The following is a 20087-nucleotide window of genomic DNA, read 5'->3' on the forward strand; positions in this document are numbered from 1 at the left end:
TCTCGGAAAATATCGGGATTCTCTAGCGATAACTTGGCTTGCGAGGTAGTATGTAGATTTAGATGTAGATATATTTTATATCTCCTTCAGGGCTATGAATGAATATGATTTCATCAAATTGATACATGAGTGCACGAAAGAGTATTAAAATGTTATTTACAATATTACGACAAAAAATAAAATGAATTCAACTGTACATTAATTAAAAATAAGAGAATAGAGTTTCGACAGACCTTATTACTTATTTCTTATTAAGGGGACGCATCATTCATCAATCCCTCCATTTATACTGCGACCTCCTACTGTTCCCACACCTCAATTACCACATCGTCCATGTAAACGTTAAAGAGCAAGAATAGTGGTGAGCCTTGTCTCGGTCAAAGGTTCACTATCCTGATTCTCCGTCTTCAACCATAAATTTTCTATTTTCTGCTATTGAGAGATTACGAATGAGTCGGTTATCCCTCTAAATGACTTCTATTCTATAGAATAATCATTTTATCTACTCAGCTTTCTTGATCAAGTTTTATTTTAAGTATTGGGAAAACTTACCCATTCCAGATAAATCCTATATTCCTCTCTACCTGATTACTTGATATACAGTGGCTGTCCTAATAATTTAGAGTAATAGGGTAAATATAAAAAAAGTAATTCGTGTAGGAAAAAGAGCGGTCTTTGAAGAGTGACGCGTCTGTCTAAGGTGAAAATATCTGCCAAAATATGACTCCTTAATCAATTTTTTATTTCCCATTTTCCACTAGCATCAAGCTCAAAATTATATCTGATCTTGTTATTTTGAACGATAAGCAGTCTAAAATGTCAAATAGAAACTCCGTGCCATGGAATTGCTAATGCGCATTAAATAGCACTAAAATTATCGTCCTGTGTGAATAATGGTAATTATTTTGAACATTATTTTGCGATGAATCTCTTTTGTAACAATGGTGACTATCTTCTGAAACGGATGATTTAAAAATCAATGACTGATGTTCAAAGTGAAGGATATTCCTCTGAGAGCGGCATGGTTTTCAGTTATGCATACTGCAAATTTTGCATTCGACTTCTTAATTGAATTTATTCCTTCAGTCACATCAACGTGATCAAATGTTTAAAAATGACATGGAAAATGAAACAGAGCGTTCGTGAAAATGGTATCTGAGAAGTTTTATTCCATAGCTATGCAAGATCATCATTAATCAATGCAAAAAAATAAAGTGATAAGATTTTCTTAAATAAATATCAGCTGGCATATGTAGATACTGCTTTGTTATTTGATTTATTATAAGAGCAATCAAAATTCTGGTATACCGAATTCCTTTTAAAATATGAACAAAACTATATACGAATTCGGACCTTAAGTATTTTTAAAAAATTGGAAAATCAATGTTACCTGAAAACTACGGTTGATTCTTTTTTATCACCCATACTTTTATCTTTTGGCTTACCTTACGTTAGTTTGCAAAATTATAAAAAAGTTCAAAGAGATGTCACTCCAAACAACATGGATGACAATGGATTGGTGGCCTTTAATGCGGCAGAGAATTACTCAGCATTGGAGAAACTATGCGTTGCTTGACGGCTGGGAATGAAAGGAAGAAAATGACCTTGTTGATAGACTTCGATCCTGATTCGAACTGTAACGGACATGGAATGGCTTCCGAAGTCCGTATAGCTTTTTCTTTTTCATTCAGTCCCAGATTGTCAGCCTGTTGTTCCTATCCGTCTGAGCTTTCATTACTGCTGCTGTAATTATTTTTTACGGCGCTCGCCAACTGTTCTTTTGACCCCAATATCTCTATATTTTCCGTTAATAAAGCTGTTTCTCATTTTGAGCTCACTCTTCCTCCACGCTCTCACGATATTGCTCATTTCGTCTTTCTTCGGTAAAAATTTTTATGCCTCTTCTCCACAAGTTCATTATCATTTTCTTCACGAACGAACGCTACCGTTGGGAAATGACCTTTCCTCCATCATATCAGATATAACTTACAATGAAAGCAAAAAATGACGGAGTAGTTTATTATTTTCTCTCTTTTGGCCTCTTATGGAATAAAAGCTATATATGATCAAATTGATAGGATGGTTGTAGCTTCGGCTTCAAGAAAATGTTTTGAATCCAAGATTTATTATTCAATGGACTCTCGATTACTCCCTAAGTGTCGCACAAGGTACGGTGTATTTTCTTATTTTCTATCTCACGAAGTCTCCAACTATATTGACCATCGACAGTGGTAAATAAACGACGATAAAAACAAACGATTTCCGCTATTTTTCAATTATTTCAAATCAATAGGTACTATCCAAATAAATAGGTCTTAATACATTATGTAAGTAGAAATAGCCCTGAAGGCCCTAAAAAGAACTAATGATAACTAATAAAATAGCTGAAGGATTGAGCAACGTGATCATTGTCTGATATGAATTGATTTTCAGGCAAATATTTTTGTTTAAAATTGAAGGATGTCATTTGTGAAAGAAATATTAGTGAAGCATTATTTATGTAAAGTTTGAGGATCGTAATCTTAACATAGCGTTAGCACCGATTAACCTCTTCGCTCATATCACATAAATTAGTGGGCGTTTTTCATTAGATCTCGTTGAATCTGGTGAAGAATTGGAATTGTTGTAGAATCGGCACGTTAATCGTTATCATCAGCCAAAAATCCAAAGTTTGGTCAGATGCAAATCAATCTGTTCCTTTATATTACTAGCTAGTATTTCACACTTACATAATTTTTCTCTATGTAATAACTCATCTGCTATATGCATATTGTCCGAAGCATACTCCTGGGGGTTAGGCGGGGGCAAGACGGAGCACTAGCCGTTGACAATTACCAAGGAAATGCGCATACTAAGTTCTGTCTGACATTTATAAAGGGAATTTATTGTTCGGGGGAAAAAAGAATTCCTAAACCTATCCGTTTGGCAAAATTTTTCCCTTAAGGTACCGCTTCTGCAAGACCTGGAGATAAAGAGGGATACTAATATGATGCTCTCCGTGTCGATCTGAAAAACAACTAATCCTAATTGATTAAGCAATCTTAGGCTAACGCGTAGCCTTCGAGTCACTAGCGGCTCCCAGTCTAATTTATAGTAACATTTGCGCAACGCAGTCTGTACGCCCCAGCAGATTTTGACCAATCGTGCAGCTTCCCATTGTATTTACTTAAATTCACGGATTAAGTCTTTCTTCTTCGGATCCCATATGCTCGCTGCATATTCAAGGTGTGGCCGGACGAGTGCGAAATAGCATCTCTCTTTTACTTTTTACTCAAAAATCTTCCGAGAGCACGCTCGAAGAATCCTAGCTTCTTCAGGGCTGCGCCAAAAATATTTCTTAAGTGTTCCACGCGATAGTTTGGAGTTATCGTAACTCCCAGATACTGCACTTCATATGTCGCCTTTGTGTTAACACCATCCACAACATATAAATGGGAATAGTTATACGACCAACGCCAGATGTACTGGCGAGTTCAGCAGAGTTCAGAGAATGAACCGGCGAAGAAATTCCAGAAATAACCGGGCGGATAAGAATATCAGGTTTGCGCACTTTCGTCATGCCGTAATCACGAGGGATTGACAGTGTATTTTCTATATTTACATGAATCTTCCCATCAGATCTCTCCCTATTTCTAATGTACTATGTACAAAAACAAGCTGCACGTGAATCAACGAGAGATAACGATAAAGGCAGAATTATCATGCAAACCCCGCGTAATAAATGATATAAATTCCGCGAAATTCCATGACCTTGACGACAATTCTGATGATGCTGCAGTGCAGTGAAGCATGTTGAATCTTAAATAAACGTTTTTATTTGGAAATTTTTGCAGTATATTTCCATAATTTCAATTTCTATACTACAGACAATTTTCCTTTTAGCTTCAGCTGTAGCTCGTCTCTTGGCTATCCAACCGGCTGAGCTGTATTACCTCCTCAAATTTGTGGTTTCCTAGTTCAACTTTCATCTTAGTCTCTTCATTTTTACTGCTGCCTGATACACTATTTTTTCGCAATACCTAATTTACAGCTTACAGTGTGCCACTTCATCTTCCATATTTATATGACTTTTATTCAGATACATGTATGTAAATATTATAAAGATTCCTCTTAATCTCTGATTTTACATTTTACAAATTTCACCAGCTGTACGCTAATCACCGAGGAATAACGAGTAAGGCAGAATTCTCAGCCACCAGTAAATTTGAAATGAACCATGACGATCGCAATGAAACAGAGGAAACGCCAAAAGAAACACGCCACTTGTGGATATGACGTTACCTTACGATGACTTGCGCCCATTCAGTAACCCCTGCATTGCCTTCGCGCTCTCTTTAAAGATTAATGGGCTTGCGAAGGCGAGAAATGTTTGCACGGTCATTTAACTCGCATGGAAAGACGCGCGCTATTAGGGACCGAATCACGTGGAAGGCAAGCAGCGCGATCTCCACGGTCCATGGAACAGGTCAATGGCTCTCCATGCTCGGTCGGTCAGCTCGCTTTACACCATCTATTGCCCCATTTTTGGATGAAGTATTTGACGGGAAATGGAATGGGTGCTACAGGGTACTCGATGCGAGCTGCTTTTGTCGCCTTGATTCATGCTTTTCCGTATTTCTCTCCTCAGGAGAACGCTTCACTTCCTCTCATGCGGCTATATTGTGCCTTTTTTTCGTGCAAAATAGCAGTTTGTTACTTGAGCTGATATCTTGAAAATTTCAGGATAAATACAATATATCCTTGTCAGTGTTAACCTGTATATCTAATCTCAAGTATTCAAAATTTTGTGCAAAATATATACATCTAAATATAGATCAGAGGTGTTGAAAAAATAGGAAAAAAAGAAATAGTTTGTTGTCATAATGAAATAAAAAAAACTTTAATAAGCATTAACTTTGTGTTGAGCACTTCCTATGAATGGAAGTTAGGTTGAACGTATCCTACGAACAAGTGTACTGCGGGTTACAGAAAGTATGCGTTTCCGAAGCTAACATCTTCGGTCGCTATAAACTAGTGTGCATAACTCAGAAAGTATGCGTTTCTGGATCAATGTTTATTACATTTAGAATAGACTACCACCTGTCAAAGTACTGAATACTTTTTTTCGAACACTTTGAATAGAAATTAAACCTGAGAAAATACCGAGGTGCTGAAATTTTCGATGATGAAAACGGTCGCACAGTACAACTTTGAACAGGAGTGGGACGACGCGCTTACCTTTGTACGGAGGAGATATTAAAGACTTGAGGCCAGCAATTGTCCGGCTCGGATCCGGCGTGTGGAAGTCTGATGAGTGGTGGCTGATGATGAGCTGCCTTGAGAAGATGCCTCGTTGACGCAGGGCGTGCCCAAGAACCCTACTGAATTTCGGCCACCAACCCGTCTCTATAATGATAAAAACATGATAAAAAAAAGGACACCGAATCAATGAGAGGAATTCCTATTCTTCACAAAAATATTGTCTTACATGAGAATCGGAAAATGCTAAGAATAGCAGAGAACCAGACAATCATACAGAGGAAAGAATTTAATATCTATGAAAACGTAAAAATGCATTAGACTCTAATATATTCAACAAAGATGAGTTATATAGTGTAAATAAACAGGATATGGACGAGTTCAAGTTTTGAATTAAACTGCTCGAATTATTTTTAAAATTGCACCAAGAAGCAAGTGAAAAAAATCTAAAATAAAATTTTTGCAAATATTAATCGTATAAAGAATATGATTAGCATTAAAACGTATGAAAAATCCGCGTCGGGTGGATTAAAAATCAAAGTTTCTTCCCCTCTGCCGGGGACCTCTTCAGGACTAATGTCACACAGTAAAAAGGTCCCCGGCAAAAGTTTTATCAATTAAGGTCATACTGACCCCACAAGTGTTAAAAACTTCACCACATGAATATTAAATGTATAAGTAACCGAATCTGCAACTTATAATTAATTCGTTTTGAGCTTGAATGAGCAGGTTGAGCATTTCAACTATTTAGGCATTATGTTAGAGGGAAACGGATACAGCAGTAAGGACATTAGGAAGAGAATTGCATTAGCAAAGGAGGCGTTCATGAACAGGAAGGAGCTTCTGACAGGATCGTTATGTAAGAGTTTAGAGAAAAGGTTAGTGAAGACTTTGATCTGGAGTGTAGCGCTTTACGATGGAGAAACGTGGACACTTAGGAAGGAGGACGAGAGAAAATTGGATGCACTCGAGATGTGGGTGTGGCGAAGAATGGAGAAGGTGAAGTGGACGGAGAGGAGGAGGAACGACGAAGTGCTGGATATGGTGGGTGAGCAGAGGCAGCTTTTAGATGAGATACGGAGGAGACAGAAGGTATGGATGGAGGGAGTACTCAGCGGGGAGGGGATGTTGAAAAAGGTGTTAGAGGGTAGAATGTCAGGAAAGCGAAGGAGGGGAAGGAAAAGAATTGGATTTTTGGGTAGAATAAAAGGTAGCAGGTCTTATTGTGCACTGAAGAGGGATGCGCATGATGTACTGGGAGGCTCCAGGATTCCTTCTCAAGCACTCCATGGGAACCTACCTTAATCGGTAGAATACTTTAATAATAAAAAATCCTTGAAAATTTCATGACCTCCAGGATACCTAGGGACATTTTAACCTAGCATATCATTCGAACCATGATATGACTCATATTTAATGACAACATTCAATACGCACCTGAAGTTACCACAGATATTCTCTTCCACCTCATCCTCTTACTCGCTCGGGAGAGAGCCTCGGCCATTGCGGTCAGCGATGGAAGGAGACTGACCACGTCCCTAGATGGAGTGCCCTGAAAGAAAAGTGCAAACACAAAGTATGTTTAATATGCTTCTCTCAGAATGCCTTTATTACCTATGTTCTGTACCTTAAAGCATCTGTATAAATTTAACAGCCATAAGTTTTCATAGTATAATTATTTATTTTACCAATCGGCGTTGCAAGTAACCATTTATGTGTGCCCTTGAATTTTCATACAAAATTTAGGTAGAAAGGGCAACTTCATTTTTTTTCGGGTTGGCAACTGTATTGGCGGTTCAGTCGGTAGAGCATCTGACAAAAACATTCCTGAAAGAATGGGGAACTAATTGATTTTAACTCAGCATAATTTCGCCCTATCAGTAATTCCCACTCAAACAAGTATAATTCATGCATGCATATTTACTCAGTATAATTTCCACTAACCCACATGGCAATATTTCTCATACCTCAGTAATCAGTAGCAATATTTCTCAGTAATCTCAGCAGCCCGCATTTAGAAGAAAAAAGGGTACTTGTTTTTTGGATACAAAATGATTAATTAACCCCACAAAACAGAATGTGCTTTATCTTCTCTGTTAGTGCGAGAATTTGAGCAGCAAATTACACACTTTTTATTAATGTCTTTCTCTACCTCTAATATTCTATAACTTAATGTTCTGCTTTGCGGGCATCGTGGAATAAATGCACGCATTGAGCCAATAGCATCACGTTAACCATCAACATTCAAAATTTGAGCTTATTTTAAGACTGCGAACCTCTAGTGCCTGAAAATTTACTTGGTAGAATCTACATGCTGAGCAATCCAGACTCTTCACGTTTCTGCAACACCTAAAAAGTGTAAATTTGACGAAAGTAGTAAAACAAGGCAATATCTCTACATTTAGGTCCGGTCCGGTGTTAAAAAGTGGTAGAAATAAATTTTTAAACAACTGATAAAGTCTTGTTAGAAGGTAAATTCATTCAAGTTTAATGATTCAATTGCAAGTTAAATAAGTTTTCCTGAAAATTAAGTAATCATTCCATTTCTTTCATTCCATTTATTTTATTTCAAATATACTTTTGGGGAATTGTACTTACTATAAATCAGTAAGTAATTCATTTTTGGACACTTCCCTTGAGGTTGCTCGTGGACCAGTATCGATACGTTGGTGTTATCACTTGTACTAATTTATGCTTAATTAAATAATAACGATGGTAGCTACTACAGACTGGCTTTATGGAATTTTAACTTCCCGACCTTAACGCGGGAGGTATTTCCAATGCAGTAACTCAACGTGTGAGAAAGAGGATGTACGAGGCACTAAGACTCACTTCAAAACTTCTCCTTCCAGATTTTGATCTGTTGTTCTAAGTTTCCCTGCTACGCGGAGACCCTCGGAAACTTTTATGATTCACATACCTTCCGCCGAAGCACACATTCAGAACAAGGCGATTGAAAGTCGGGACTTTTATTGGAGCGATTCAGTGTTTCCAACGAAGCAAAGATGAAATTCTCAGAAAATCTGAGTCGATTAATTCGACCATAAGAGTTTGTAACTCGTTCCACCTCAAATAAGCGTTAGATTTTCTGCCATAAAACACGGGAAATTCAAGAAAAATCCATCAACTCTCCGCAAAAAGTTCAGTTACTGCTTAAATATGCATGCCTGATAATTTCCTTCAATCATACGAATGATACATAGAACTGAATGCAAAATAAAATAATAATGTAAGCTACCTCCCCACTAACTGTCGTTAAATTATTAATGTAGGTAATATTTAAAATACACTTAGGAAGAAATAAATGAAAATTTTTCGCCGTGCTTTCATGCAGCTTTTGGTTTCGAAAATTGAGGAGAGGAATAAAAAATCTGCTGAAAAAATATGCCTAATTACTTGTTGTCATCTGTAAGAAAAAATATTCAAGTTTCATAAAAATTCAGGTAAAAACGATAAAAATAATAGCAACTGCAGGTATGTAAATTGGAGGAAGGAAGCTCACAAATTGGAGGAGCAAATACTTAATTTGGCGCTCGTCGAAAAAATAAAGTTTACCTTGAGAGAGCCTCAAAAACTACTGTGTGGCAACCTCACGATCAATTTACTATACGAAACATGGCAAATAGAGTCGGTGTTAATGTTTCTTGGTTAGTAAACTTTTTCTTGTACGACTTTTTTCAATAGAGCGACCTGGTCTTTGATGAGTAATTATTATCACCAGTAGTACATTATTATGATAATATATATGATGATTGTTACTAATCAAAACCCGGGTTTATTATGTAATAAAATAAGTGTTATTCTTCTGATGGAATACCACAAAGTTAAAAATAAGTAAGTGAATATTTTAGGGTCAGAGTTACATAAGATTTAAATAAAAGATGGCAGAACTTTTCCACAATATTTTAATGCGTACGACGCGATTCGACTCACAGAGCCATCATCTGGTAGAAGACACTGTCTTACATTTAAATATCACCTTATGAAGGTCACCTTATGTTTGAAGAAGGGGTGAGAAACAGGCGTACTGAGTGGAGACAGTGAGAAAAGATACAACTAAAGAGATACGGGATTCACCATTTCCTTCGACCATTCCCTTCCCGGTACCCCGGCTAATTCTCACTCCTTTCTCAGCTCCCCTTCGGGGACTCCTCTCCCCCGCCTCTTTCCTGCTTCGCTACTCTCCATTTCTAACGACGCGCGGCCTCACTTTTAACCCCCCACTTCTGTGGTTCTTCCCACGTGTCTTTTTTCTGCAGTTATACCTAGAGTCCTCCTTCCACCTTAGGTTTTCCCGTATCTCTATAGTTGTATCTTTTCTCACTGACTCAACTCTGTACTCCTGTATCCCACTCCTTCTTCAAGCATGTGAAATCCTCCCCCACCCCTTTCTCAAAGGTGTAAAGGTGACGTTTTAATGTAAGACAGTGTATAGTACCAGATGATGGCTCAATGAGTCGAAACGCGTCGTACGCATTAAAATATTGTGGAAAAGTGTTACCAATTTTTATTTAAATATGTCGAACTTCCACCATGGTATAACGCCAGCATCTGTTGAACTTATTCGGTTAAACAAGAGCTGCCGAGTGGAAGTTGCCATTTCGAAGGGAAGGCGTCTCTTCCATTGCGATTGTATGCCATGGGTTTTGGAGCGAAGATAGGATGAAGTGAAACCCGTACTTGGCGTAACCCTGCCCTACTGTCGGCGTCATAAGGATGTTCCACTGTACTTTGCAAATTTTTATCTGGACTTTAGTGCATGCTATAACAATGAATAATACGTCAATTTAAAGGAAATTTTATTCTTAATTCTGATTTATCTTTTTTTATGAAAAATTCAAAAAATTAGACACGCGAGTGCAATAAATGACTCCGCGCACCATAAAATTAACCGTTTTGTCAACTTCACCTAGGGAACTTGTAACTCCACCTAGGGAAAACTACTGCGTCTACAAAATTCATCTTCCACAATAAGTTGCAAACATTAATTTAGATTAATAAAATGGTGTTAACGTATTTTTAGAACTCATATGCTGTTGTAAAATAACGAAAATGTTTAAACACTATCTAGTCCAACAGTTTACCCCGGATGAAAAATAAAATTAATAGAAATACTTCCTAATTTATTTAAAAATTTTCTATGATCCAAAAATACATAATTTTTAGATAGCACAGATTATATATAGGCATTAAAAAATACGCCCGAGCGAACGAATGCTACGTTGCCACATCTTGCGCGCGAAACTTAGCAAGGTAACTGGCACTGGCCCGGCGCGGCCCCGTTTGGCAACATGACATTAATAGAAGCTATTTAAATTCACAAATATCAGTATTTTTATAGATTATACTTCATAGAAAATTTTCAAATAAATTAACAAGTGTTTCTATTAATTTTATTTTTTCTTTCGGGATAGACTGTAGTACTAGATAGTATTTAAACATTTTCGATATTTTATAGCAAAATATGCGTTCTAAAAATACACAAAAGCCATTTTATCTATCTACATTAGTGTTTGCCACTTATTGTGGAAGATGAATATTGTAGACATAGTAGTTTTCCCAGGCTTGAGTTACAAAGTTCACGAAGTTGACAAAACGGCTAATTTTATGGCGCGCGGAGTCATTTATGTCACTCGCGTGTCTTGATATTTTATTTTTCATAAAACAAAAAATGAATAAGAATTGAAAATAAAATTTCCTTTCAAATGACGTATTATTCATTGTTATGGCATGAACTGAAGTCTAGATATATATTTTCAAAGTACAGCGGCACATCATTTTGACGCCGACAGTAAACGAAAGGTGCCAATGGGGTTGATTAACGTCCGATCCCACGGACAGAGTGTGGCACTTGAAAGTTACTCCGCATACAGGGATCAGGAAATCCGAAAATTCTTGGGTCTCATCTTATCGCCACGGACCAGCTAATGCTGGACTCCACCGAGACCATAGCATATATGCAATATAATTCCTTTGAACGTAAGTTTGTGGTAAGCCGTACTCATGTCTGCATAATGAAATGTGAACAAGAAAGATAGCAATCCCGTTGAAATCAAATGGCTGTATTCATTCTTACTTGAGGTGGACAACTCCAGGTTATGAGTGGAGTATGCCGCAGAGCTGCCAACCGAGGAGTGATGGCACACAGCCCAGGATCCAGGGATGCCACCACAGCAGAGATGGTTGGGTCCGTTAGGGCGTCCAGGATGGCTGCCAGTTCCCCAGATTCTTGGTCACATAGAGCTGTAAAGAGAGAAAATAGACTTCAGTTCCACAAGTTAATCAATTTATAAACCTAAAGGAGTTTGTTGAACCCACTCAACATTCTTTAATCAGCAATATATTTTTTCAACATTCATTGAAAGAAATTACGCACAATCAATAGGGATAAACGCAGCAACAACGTTCGATAAAATAGTCTAAATGAATTTCGAACCCTCTCTCTCTTACTCCGCATTACCATATCGATGGCTATGTTCAAACAACACGTATCTCAAAAATAGCTACTTTTCAGGAGAGCAGAAAAACGATTATTTTTTTCTAATTGTGTGCTAAAATCAAAAACCAAAAATTTATACAACTGAAAAAGAAGCATACATTTGCCAACAAAGAGTAGTTTTTTGCTTGAATTTTATTTTTTAATGTTATTACACTTTGTTTAAGATACCTATGTCAAACCGGCCAAATTTTGAGATTCGTGTTGTTAGAACTTAGCCACCGATATGTAAAAGCTTTTAATGTATTTGGCTTTGTACGGGTAGTTCTTCACTTGTTTTCCTCTTCATCCATCGCTCTATCTCCATTCTTATCTGCACTGATGGGTTTTCTGTACTTACATGATCCCCACAAGCCGCCTTGATTGGTGCGCGGCGGGGTGGTTAGGACCCTAGCCGTTTACAGAAAGAATGTGCGCGATGGAGTGGTTTTACAACTGAGGCGACCTAGAATTTGTTTTAATTCCTTTATTTTTAGGATTTACGCGGATTTCTATATTAATTCGTTTGACAAAATGTACGTCTTATTTTAACGTTTCTATCAGGCTTTGAAATGTAGTCTAGTTGTGAGATGATATTTTACGTGTCACTTAGAAAGGCATATAATCTAGATTGCTTAACGATGTAAGCCTAGCTCGCAGCATGAGTCTCTAGTGCTTCTAGCGGCCCCCAACATAATTTGCATTAGAGCTATGTAACGCTTTCTGCTCGCTCTTAAGATTTTTTGACGAAATGTAATGATTTTATTTCTATTTTATTAAGTTCACGAATTCATCCTTTCTACTCCAAATCCCATATGCTAACCAACTTTGGATGGGTAATATCTCTGTACCTTGTAAAGCAATGATTCATATTTCGCTTTTTGCTATGTTTATATTTGCAATTTTACACTAAGTGCTCGTGATCAATGGCACTCCCTGACAGGAAACGTTTTTGTAGAAGCGCAGTTCTCTATCCTATATACTTACTGCTGCCATACTATAATTTCTATCTGCTGTAGGTACAAGTTAATTGCCCTTCGTTCTAATATAATTCCATACTTATTTTATAAGTTCTACTATGATAACACTATTCTCGCGTTATATTTCTTTGCCAAAGAGAACTTTATAATCCTTAGTTCTAGTGAATGTACTTGAAAATTAGAAAAGTATTGCAACAATGATGCTAATATAAAATTTCAACTTAATTACATGTATAGTAATGAGGTTTTTGAGACAAGTCCTTCAGCAATAATTCATTAGGAACATCAGGAGATCCTGGCAACGATAATGACGTGTACTAATCTCTAATCTTTCATTTGTCAATCATTAAAATTGTAAGCTCACTTCCTCAAGCTTCCAAATTAAAATTCCGCTACGTGCAAGAAGGGAGACAGAATACAGAGATGGATGTCGTCATATTCGGAATATGAAAGGAAAGTGCTCGAAAAGTTGAGTCAAATGATAAATTTTAATGGAAAATTAGCTGGAACTAAAGAGGATTGAAAAACGCGTAATTAATAATGAATCTGGTTCTTGTCGAAATTTCCTGACGGCTCTAAAGTTTTTTCCATGGGAACTTGAATGTGACTTGGGTGATAATAAGTTGAATCTGAATTTCCACAACTCTTTGTGCATGAAGAAAATTTTGAGTACTGGATTTGGTTGTGAAATTCATAACAAAATGGAAATGTTAAAGAAATAATGACGAAGTATTTATGACAACTTATTCGATTCCCTGAGCAGCGCATGCTGTATAATTTGACTTCGAGAGAAAATAAACAACTATGTAATGCCTCTTACTTAGAAAAGGTTTACAAAAAATTCGTATGGATCTGAGGTAACCTTTTGAAAAAATACAAATTAATTAGTTACGTGTGGAGTAAAGAGGAAGACACCAGACAGAGTCATCTGGAAGGGAATGCTGAGGTGGTGCTACATGGCAGACTGCCTGATGATGACCAGAATGGACTAGGTATAGGTTGATTATGAGAGAGCTGAAGTATTTCTGCACATTTAACTAAAGGCAACATGGTACTACTACATGGTGGTGCTTTTACATAGAATAAATTATTATACATTAAAATATTTTTGCACCCTGTCGGTTAATGCCTGCCACAACGAATGAGGAAGTTATCATTATTAAATCTACAAGCTTAGAAAGCTTATAAATTCGCTCTTTACGACGGTTATTTCAGCATTGCATACCGAGGGGCAAGCATTATAAAAGATTATACCAAAATAAAATTTCCTTTTCGTATTACTACTAATATTCACACTGAAGTGGAAAGTCGTCATTATAGTTGCAATGACCTACCAATTTTATGTATAAGGCCCTTAATTCACTTAAAAAGTATATTGAATGCATTATACCTACCGTAGACACACATCCAATCGGTTAAATAATCTTTAAAAAATGGAAAATGAGTTTCAGATCACTTAATAAAATATTCACTTTTTTATCGTGTTGAAATAATGTTTGTTGAATGAATAAGTGGAATTTAATATCATAATAATAATAACTCTCTCCAGAATGTCATTATAAATTCCATAGCAATTGGGATTCGGCCTAGCAAATATTCATGATATCATTTATGGTGACGTTCCGATAGAATAATTTTGCAACGCCCTCAGGGCTGATTGATTCCGGGTACTCAGATGACGGTCTGTTGCGGATGGGTGAGGCCACCATTGATTGGAGGAGCTGGGTATGACTTTTTTCGCCACTTTAAAAATTGGATTGCACGCTTTGCTATCTTTTGGAATGAGAAGCTAAGCTGAGGCCCACTTGGCAACGGCCGGCTTATGATGACGCAAGGTATCTCTATACCCTTCCTTCCCGGCCCCCCTAAAGTGCAAATAACCTTAGCCGTGAGTCACGTCTTCCAAGTTAATGCCTACCCCTGAACCAGTTTCAATAGAGTAATACAACCGTTAACTCACACTTATCCCTGCTTCAATATACTGCACAGTTCTCTCCATTTTGTCCCTTGTTCCTAGTCTTGATGATTTTCTCAGTAAGTAGTTACGGTCTAGACTGGAAAAGTTAAGCGATGTTAAAGTTGAGTTAAAATGGAACAAAGTGGTCTCTCAAAACCAAGCTCATGAAAGCGTTTCGTGTAAAAAACTTTAAACCCATACCTTGAGTTTGAATACCAGTTTCAGACCAAGTGAATGCCAGACTGGGTGAGTGGATGGAATAGAATTTCCTCTACCCTTGGAAACCAATGCTTGATTTACAACAGTGCGTTTTCTATTCAATTTCAGTGCAATTCAGCTGTGAGTGAATAATACATTAACTCCAACCTCGGCCGTGAATGCATCGCAAAATCTGAAATTCTCTCTCTTTTGACATCCCGGTGGACAAACATTGATAATTTTTCGTGATACTATATCTTGTTTGTTAAAAATGACGTTCAATGACTAAAAAATAAAACTTATTGCCATTTTGAGAGATTTTTTTTATGGGAAATGAAAAGCCACCTTCAATACGAAGACTTAGTCGAAGTAGAAACATTTTGGCTTTCTAAAACTTCGGGTCCGCAATGCTTAATAGCAAATTCGGTTCCTCAAAACGTCGCAACTTTCAGAAAGCAAATTTAAACTTAACTCGAGGGTCATCTGGAAAAGTTTTAAGGTGAACATAATTTTCCAGAACCTGCCACAGATTTTTAATGAGATTAATTAATTTATGAGATTTATTACTTTTAATTGAAGAGGGAAGTACATGAAGGAAGGGGAAGCGTCCAGAATACTTCAAGTACTCCATGAAAACCTACATTAATTGGTAGAATAATTTAATAAAAATAATTTTATAGGATGATAGCTCTGATTTTTATAGGTTTAATATCCTATTCGATGAAAATATTTCTGGAAAAGACCAATTTATGTAACGACCTAGAGTATCTTGATTAGTATCATAATAGTAAGAGACCGTTTATTGCAAATACGATTTTGGCAAAAGATGAGAAACGCGCAAAAGTTGAGAAAAATCTGAGACGCAGAAAGGATGTCCCAAGCTTCATATTAGATTTCTTCACCACAAAATGAAGAGAGATGGGACATAAATTTTGACGCTATCCGTCACCATCAAACCTTTATCAGTCTTTTTCAACCGTGGATGGGGTTCATAATTGCGTTAATATCCCCTTGACGGAGAATTCTAGCGAATGGCTACTTGAATACGGTGAACGCAACAAGCCTTAACCGCACCCACTTAGGCCGTGGGGCGGGCAACTGGAGTATCCAATTGCAGCATGTGATTCTGATCCATCCTCCCCATTTAACGAGCGCGAGCAACCCATTCGACCAGCAGAACACAATGGATCCCGAGAGCGCGAAATGTGTTCGAGTCTCCTTGCCATGCAGAGCGTGTTCCTGACGCCCACCCGACCGCCCTGGCCATAATTCTTCCTTTATTGCCGAAGGGGCCAGGGAGCTGACGTGCTCCAAGGTGGCGGCGATCCCTCACGCCCAATGTCGAAATGCCTGCTCTCTTCGTCCGGCTAAGGCAGTCACGTTCATTCACTACCCCCTTCTACCCCTGACCTCCCTTCTTCTCCCAAGGGCGGAACTCTCATCGGCCATACCAGATCGGTCCTACCTCCACGGCCGATCTCTTGACCAAATTTCGGAAAATTCCTAACATTGCATACACAAGAATTGGCATGAGAAAAAAAACCTGGACCGGGAATAGAACCACGGACATTTGGCTATCCGGGCCACTGCGCAGACCACTTCGCTATTTAGGTTCTTTAATTCCCGAGGCAAATATGAATTATGGCTCGAACACCCATGAATTAAAAAAAACCTGGATAGCGTAGTGGTCTGCGCAGTGGCCCGAAAAGCCAAAGGTCCGTGGGGATTTTTTTTCTCATGGCAATTCTTGTATATTTCACCGCCGTTCCCGCGGCAGGATAAGAAATATTACTCCTAACATTACGCTTTAATTCTTTGTGTCTCATTACTTTCCGCCGTCCAAAAAATCCTGGGATAGCTTTAATGTTGCCTTCTACTAAATTCTTTCAGAATTTCATCCTGACTTTACAATAAATTTCTTTTAGCTTGCAGTTGTCCGTGGTGTTCAGGATTCGTGGATCTCTCAATCTTTCAGGTTTCCATCGCGTTGACTGTCAGATGTTTACGACAGTTTCACCAGGATCCCACCAGGCGTCTTACGGATGAAGTCCGGAATTCAGGAATACATTTCTTTTCCTGAACATCCGCAATAAACTTCACGCACTAAACCCGCAAGTTCAAGCTCATAAAATGGATAAGGATAGACATCGCCCGAGACTAAGGAAGCCCCAAAGCGCTTGAATTTCACAAATCCAGAAATATTCAGGGGGGTTCAGTTCCTTTCCATGGGCCATCTCGCACTGCGTAGGTTTTTTTTCTGGATGTGTCCGAAGGGTTCACTCTGTTGGAACGTAGGACCTCTCAGCCGGAAGCCATTCGCTCTACCCACTACGCTAGCTGTATCTGAATACTAATATTGTTGATAACATACCAATAAAACGTGTCGTGGAACGAAAATGACTTTCTCGCCGGGGAATTGCAGATCTTAGAAAAATCGTGTGTATCAAATATGCTCAAGGGAATGAAGAGAGGAAAAGTCACATAAAAGAGAAGCATAATGCAGACTATTCCATCGAATACAAATCATACATTTTTCGATAGTTTTTATGACATATTGCAGTAGAATGATTCGGTATTATTCATGGATAAATTTGTTTCTTCACAGGGAACATCAGTTTTTGGATACGAAAGATAAGGAAGGAAAAGTCATTTCAATGGAACACGATTGTAGTTTCATCAAAATGTTTATACTTGTTTATTTTCTCATTTATAGCAATTTGAAATGGTCTAAATGACCTACGTAACACAGTAACATTGACCTTAACCTTCTATTTTCGCGTGCACGGGAATTATCTTATTGGTGCAATACCTAATTTTTATCCAGTCATCAGATGTCACCTTCAGTAATGCTCCAAATTCAACTGGACTGGAGCGCGTGGATAGATATCGTTTGGGCCCTCATAACTCAATCCAATGGGTCATTGCATATTCAGTCCACCTCCATTGTACGAGACTATCCTTAGTCTGGTCATCGCTGTTTGCTGACCCCATTTAGAGCCAATAATTTATACCATTGAGAGGAACGACGTAATCCACTCATGTGCTAGAGCAAGCGGCAAAACGCAGATGATTATCTCCAAATGGGGAAATAAATACATTTCGCCAACAAAGGCACAATGCGAGAAATTGTGCATTGGCTACTGTTGAAGTCCTGGAAAGGAGTTCCGATGTTGGCACAGACAAATCCCTCATTTGTGATGAAAGCCACGTCTAGTTGCAGACGAGAATCTAGGTGAAAGAAGTTAATTGAGCTCGTGAATACAGGCATGAAAAATTCAAAGCGGCAAAAATTTAATTATTTTTTCCTCAGCACCAATTCTTTTCCTTTCTGGACTTAGTCTACCTCTCGTTCTTTTCAACTTTCAAGCTATTTTTCTTCTCTCGGAAACTTCGGGTATAATTTCATTCCAAAGTAGCCATTTTGAATTTTATGCAAGTAATTCTAGCCCTAAAGTTTTCACATACTGAATGCAAAACTAAGTAAGCCATGGATATTTGAGAAAAATGCAATATTCGAGCTGGAAAAAATATACCATAAGGCTTTTAAATGGTACCAAGAAGAAGAAAACGATGAAATGTGCTGAGATAAGACGTTTATGATGCATCGTATAAATCTACTTCACCAATTGATTGAAAAGTAATGTGTTACATCTCCAAATATGCTTCATATTTAACCATTAATTGTTCGCGCCTCGAAAGTTACTGTAACTGGTCGTGTGCGGTCATTGTGACCCGAGTTGAGTTTATTGCGATTTGCAAAATTTTTGCCAATATCATTTTATTGCTACCCACTAAGTAAGTTGTTCGAATAAGGTTTATACATTTTTATTGCTAAATTTGCAGTTAGATACACAATATACATTGATTAAACTATGGCTGATGCATACAACACGGTGTCTATATTTTTGCAGAGAGCGTGTATAGAAACATGAATTTTATAAAAAGAGGGAAATGTGTTCAGCTTTACAACAACTGAATAAATCAGCCTGCTATATAAAAAAACTAAAATAAGACTAAAACAGAATAAAGCGTCGGGTCTAAGGTGGAAAATATTTGATACGCTCACGGTCGTGTCGGGTCAAAACATTGGTTACAGCGAAACAAAGCAACACTCTGAAAATCCAATTTTACTGAGCGGTAGAATTGAAATAAATAATAGACTATAAATAATTCCATTTTCAAACGACGTTATTTTATTTAAGAAATTCTCTGAGGAAACATAGTCGGGTCAATATGATCCGACGCAACAAATTTAGGGTTAAGAAATTTCTAGAGAATAGTTGATCATCTTTTTCATACAAATGCGATGAATATAAATTAAAATTAGAAAAAGGATCTTTATGAGGCTTTGAATCATTACTTATTTTACCATATCTTGGCAACTGACAGCTACTCGGAAAGAAAAAGCTCGCCATACACCTATTGGTATAGCTTGCAGGGTAGATTGTTGTAACGTTTGATGTTCATGTTTTAATTACTGTTATTTATTTTATGCGGATATTTAATGAATATGGATGGAATGTCGTCAAGGAGTTGTTTAGAGGAGATAGAAGATCGTTAAGATGAAGGGGACTGCATAGAGGAGTCCTAAATCCATCCAATAGAAGGCCGATTTCCGTTGCCATTTCGGTCGCATTTTTATCTGATTTCATAAATGTCCGTGGCGCGGTGATGAGTGCAATGCGATCCTCTTTTTTCCAATATTTTCCAGTATAATGTTTGTAATTGCGAGGAATAACATTTAAAAGTTATTTATTTGACACATCATATCATCATATAAATAAATGTCGGTTGAAACCGCTAACTATACCTTATTTTCCCGTGAGACTCGGAGCAATTTGTCCGTCAGCGACGCGAGTGGCGACTTTTGTAAACCCATTTAAATGCGCGGTGGGAGACAACACACTTAGAGACCGACTTGTGGATCCTCTTTTGTAATATTTGCGGTTAAGAGGGAGGCCATTGAAAAAAGAGCTTGACGGAGGGAGACGAGAAAAATTTTAATATAAATAGAATAAAGAGGTCTTTGGAAGAACAAATAACCTAATTTTACAATGAGCATGTGGAAGAAATAAAAGCCACTTATTGAGAATGGTAGGTAACTGTGAAATGCACCTGGGTGAAAATGGTTTGAGAACAACAGTGAAGTGTGGAAAATTACAGTGAACTTCATTCATTCATCATGGCATCTCATTCTGCAATCCCCACCAGCCTACGATCGATTTTATGTCCATCACAA

General features: G+C 37.7%; 1 protein-coding gene across 1 annotated transcript in view; it reads right to left on the reverse strand.

The window, feature by feature from the left end:
- LOC124161073 (retinal guanylyl cyclase 1-like) overlaps positions 1-20087 on the reverse strand; it is a 524211-nt gene that overhangs the window by 76693 nt on the left and 427431 nt on the right. The window contains exons 4-6 of the mRNA XM_046537245.1: positions 11315-11481; positions 6676-6790; positions 5218-5385 (exon numbers count right to left, since the gene is read on the reverse strand). Coding sequence (XP_046393201.1) covers positions 5218-5385; positions 6676-6790; positions 11315-11481 — 450 coding nt within the window. The remainder of the gene's footprint in view (positions 1-5217; positions 5386-6675; positions 6791-11314; positions 11482-20087) is intronic.

This window comes from Ischnura elegans, chromosome 6, assembly GCF_921293095.1.
Source record: "Ischnura elegans chromosome 6, ioIscEleg1.1, whole genome shotgun sequence".
Lineage (NCBI taxonomy): Eukaryota > Metazoa > Arthropoda > Insecta > Odonata > Coenagrionidae > Ischnura > Ischnura elegans.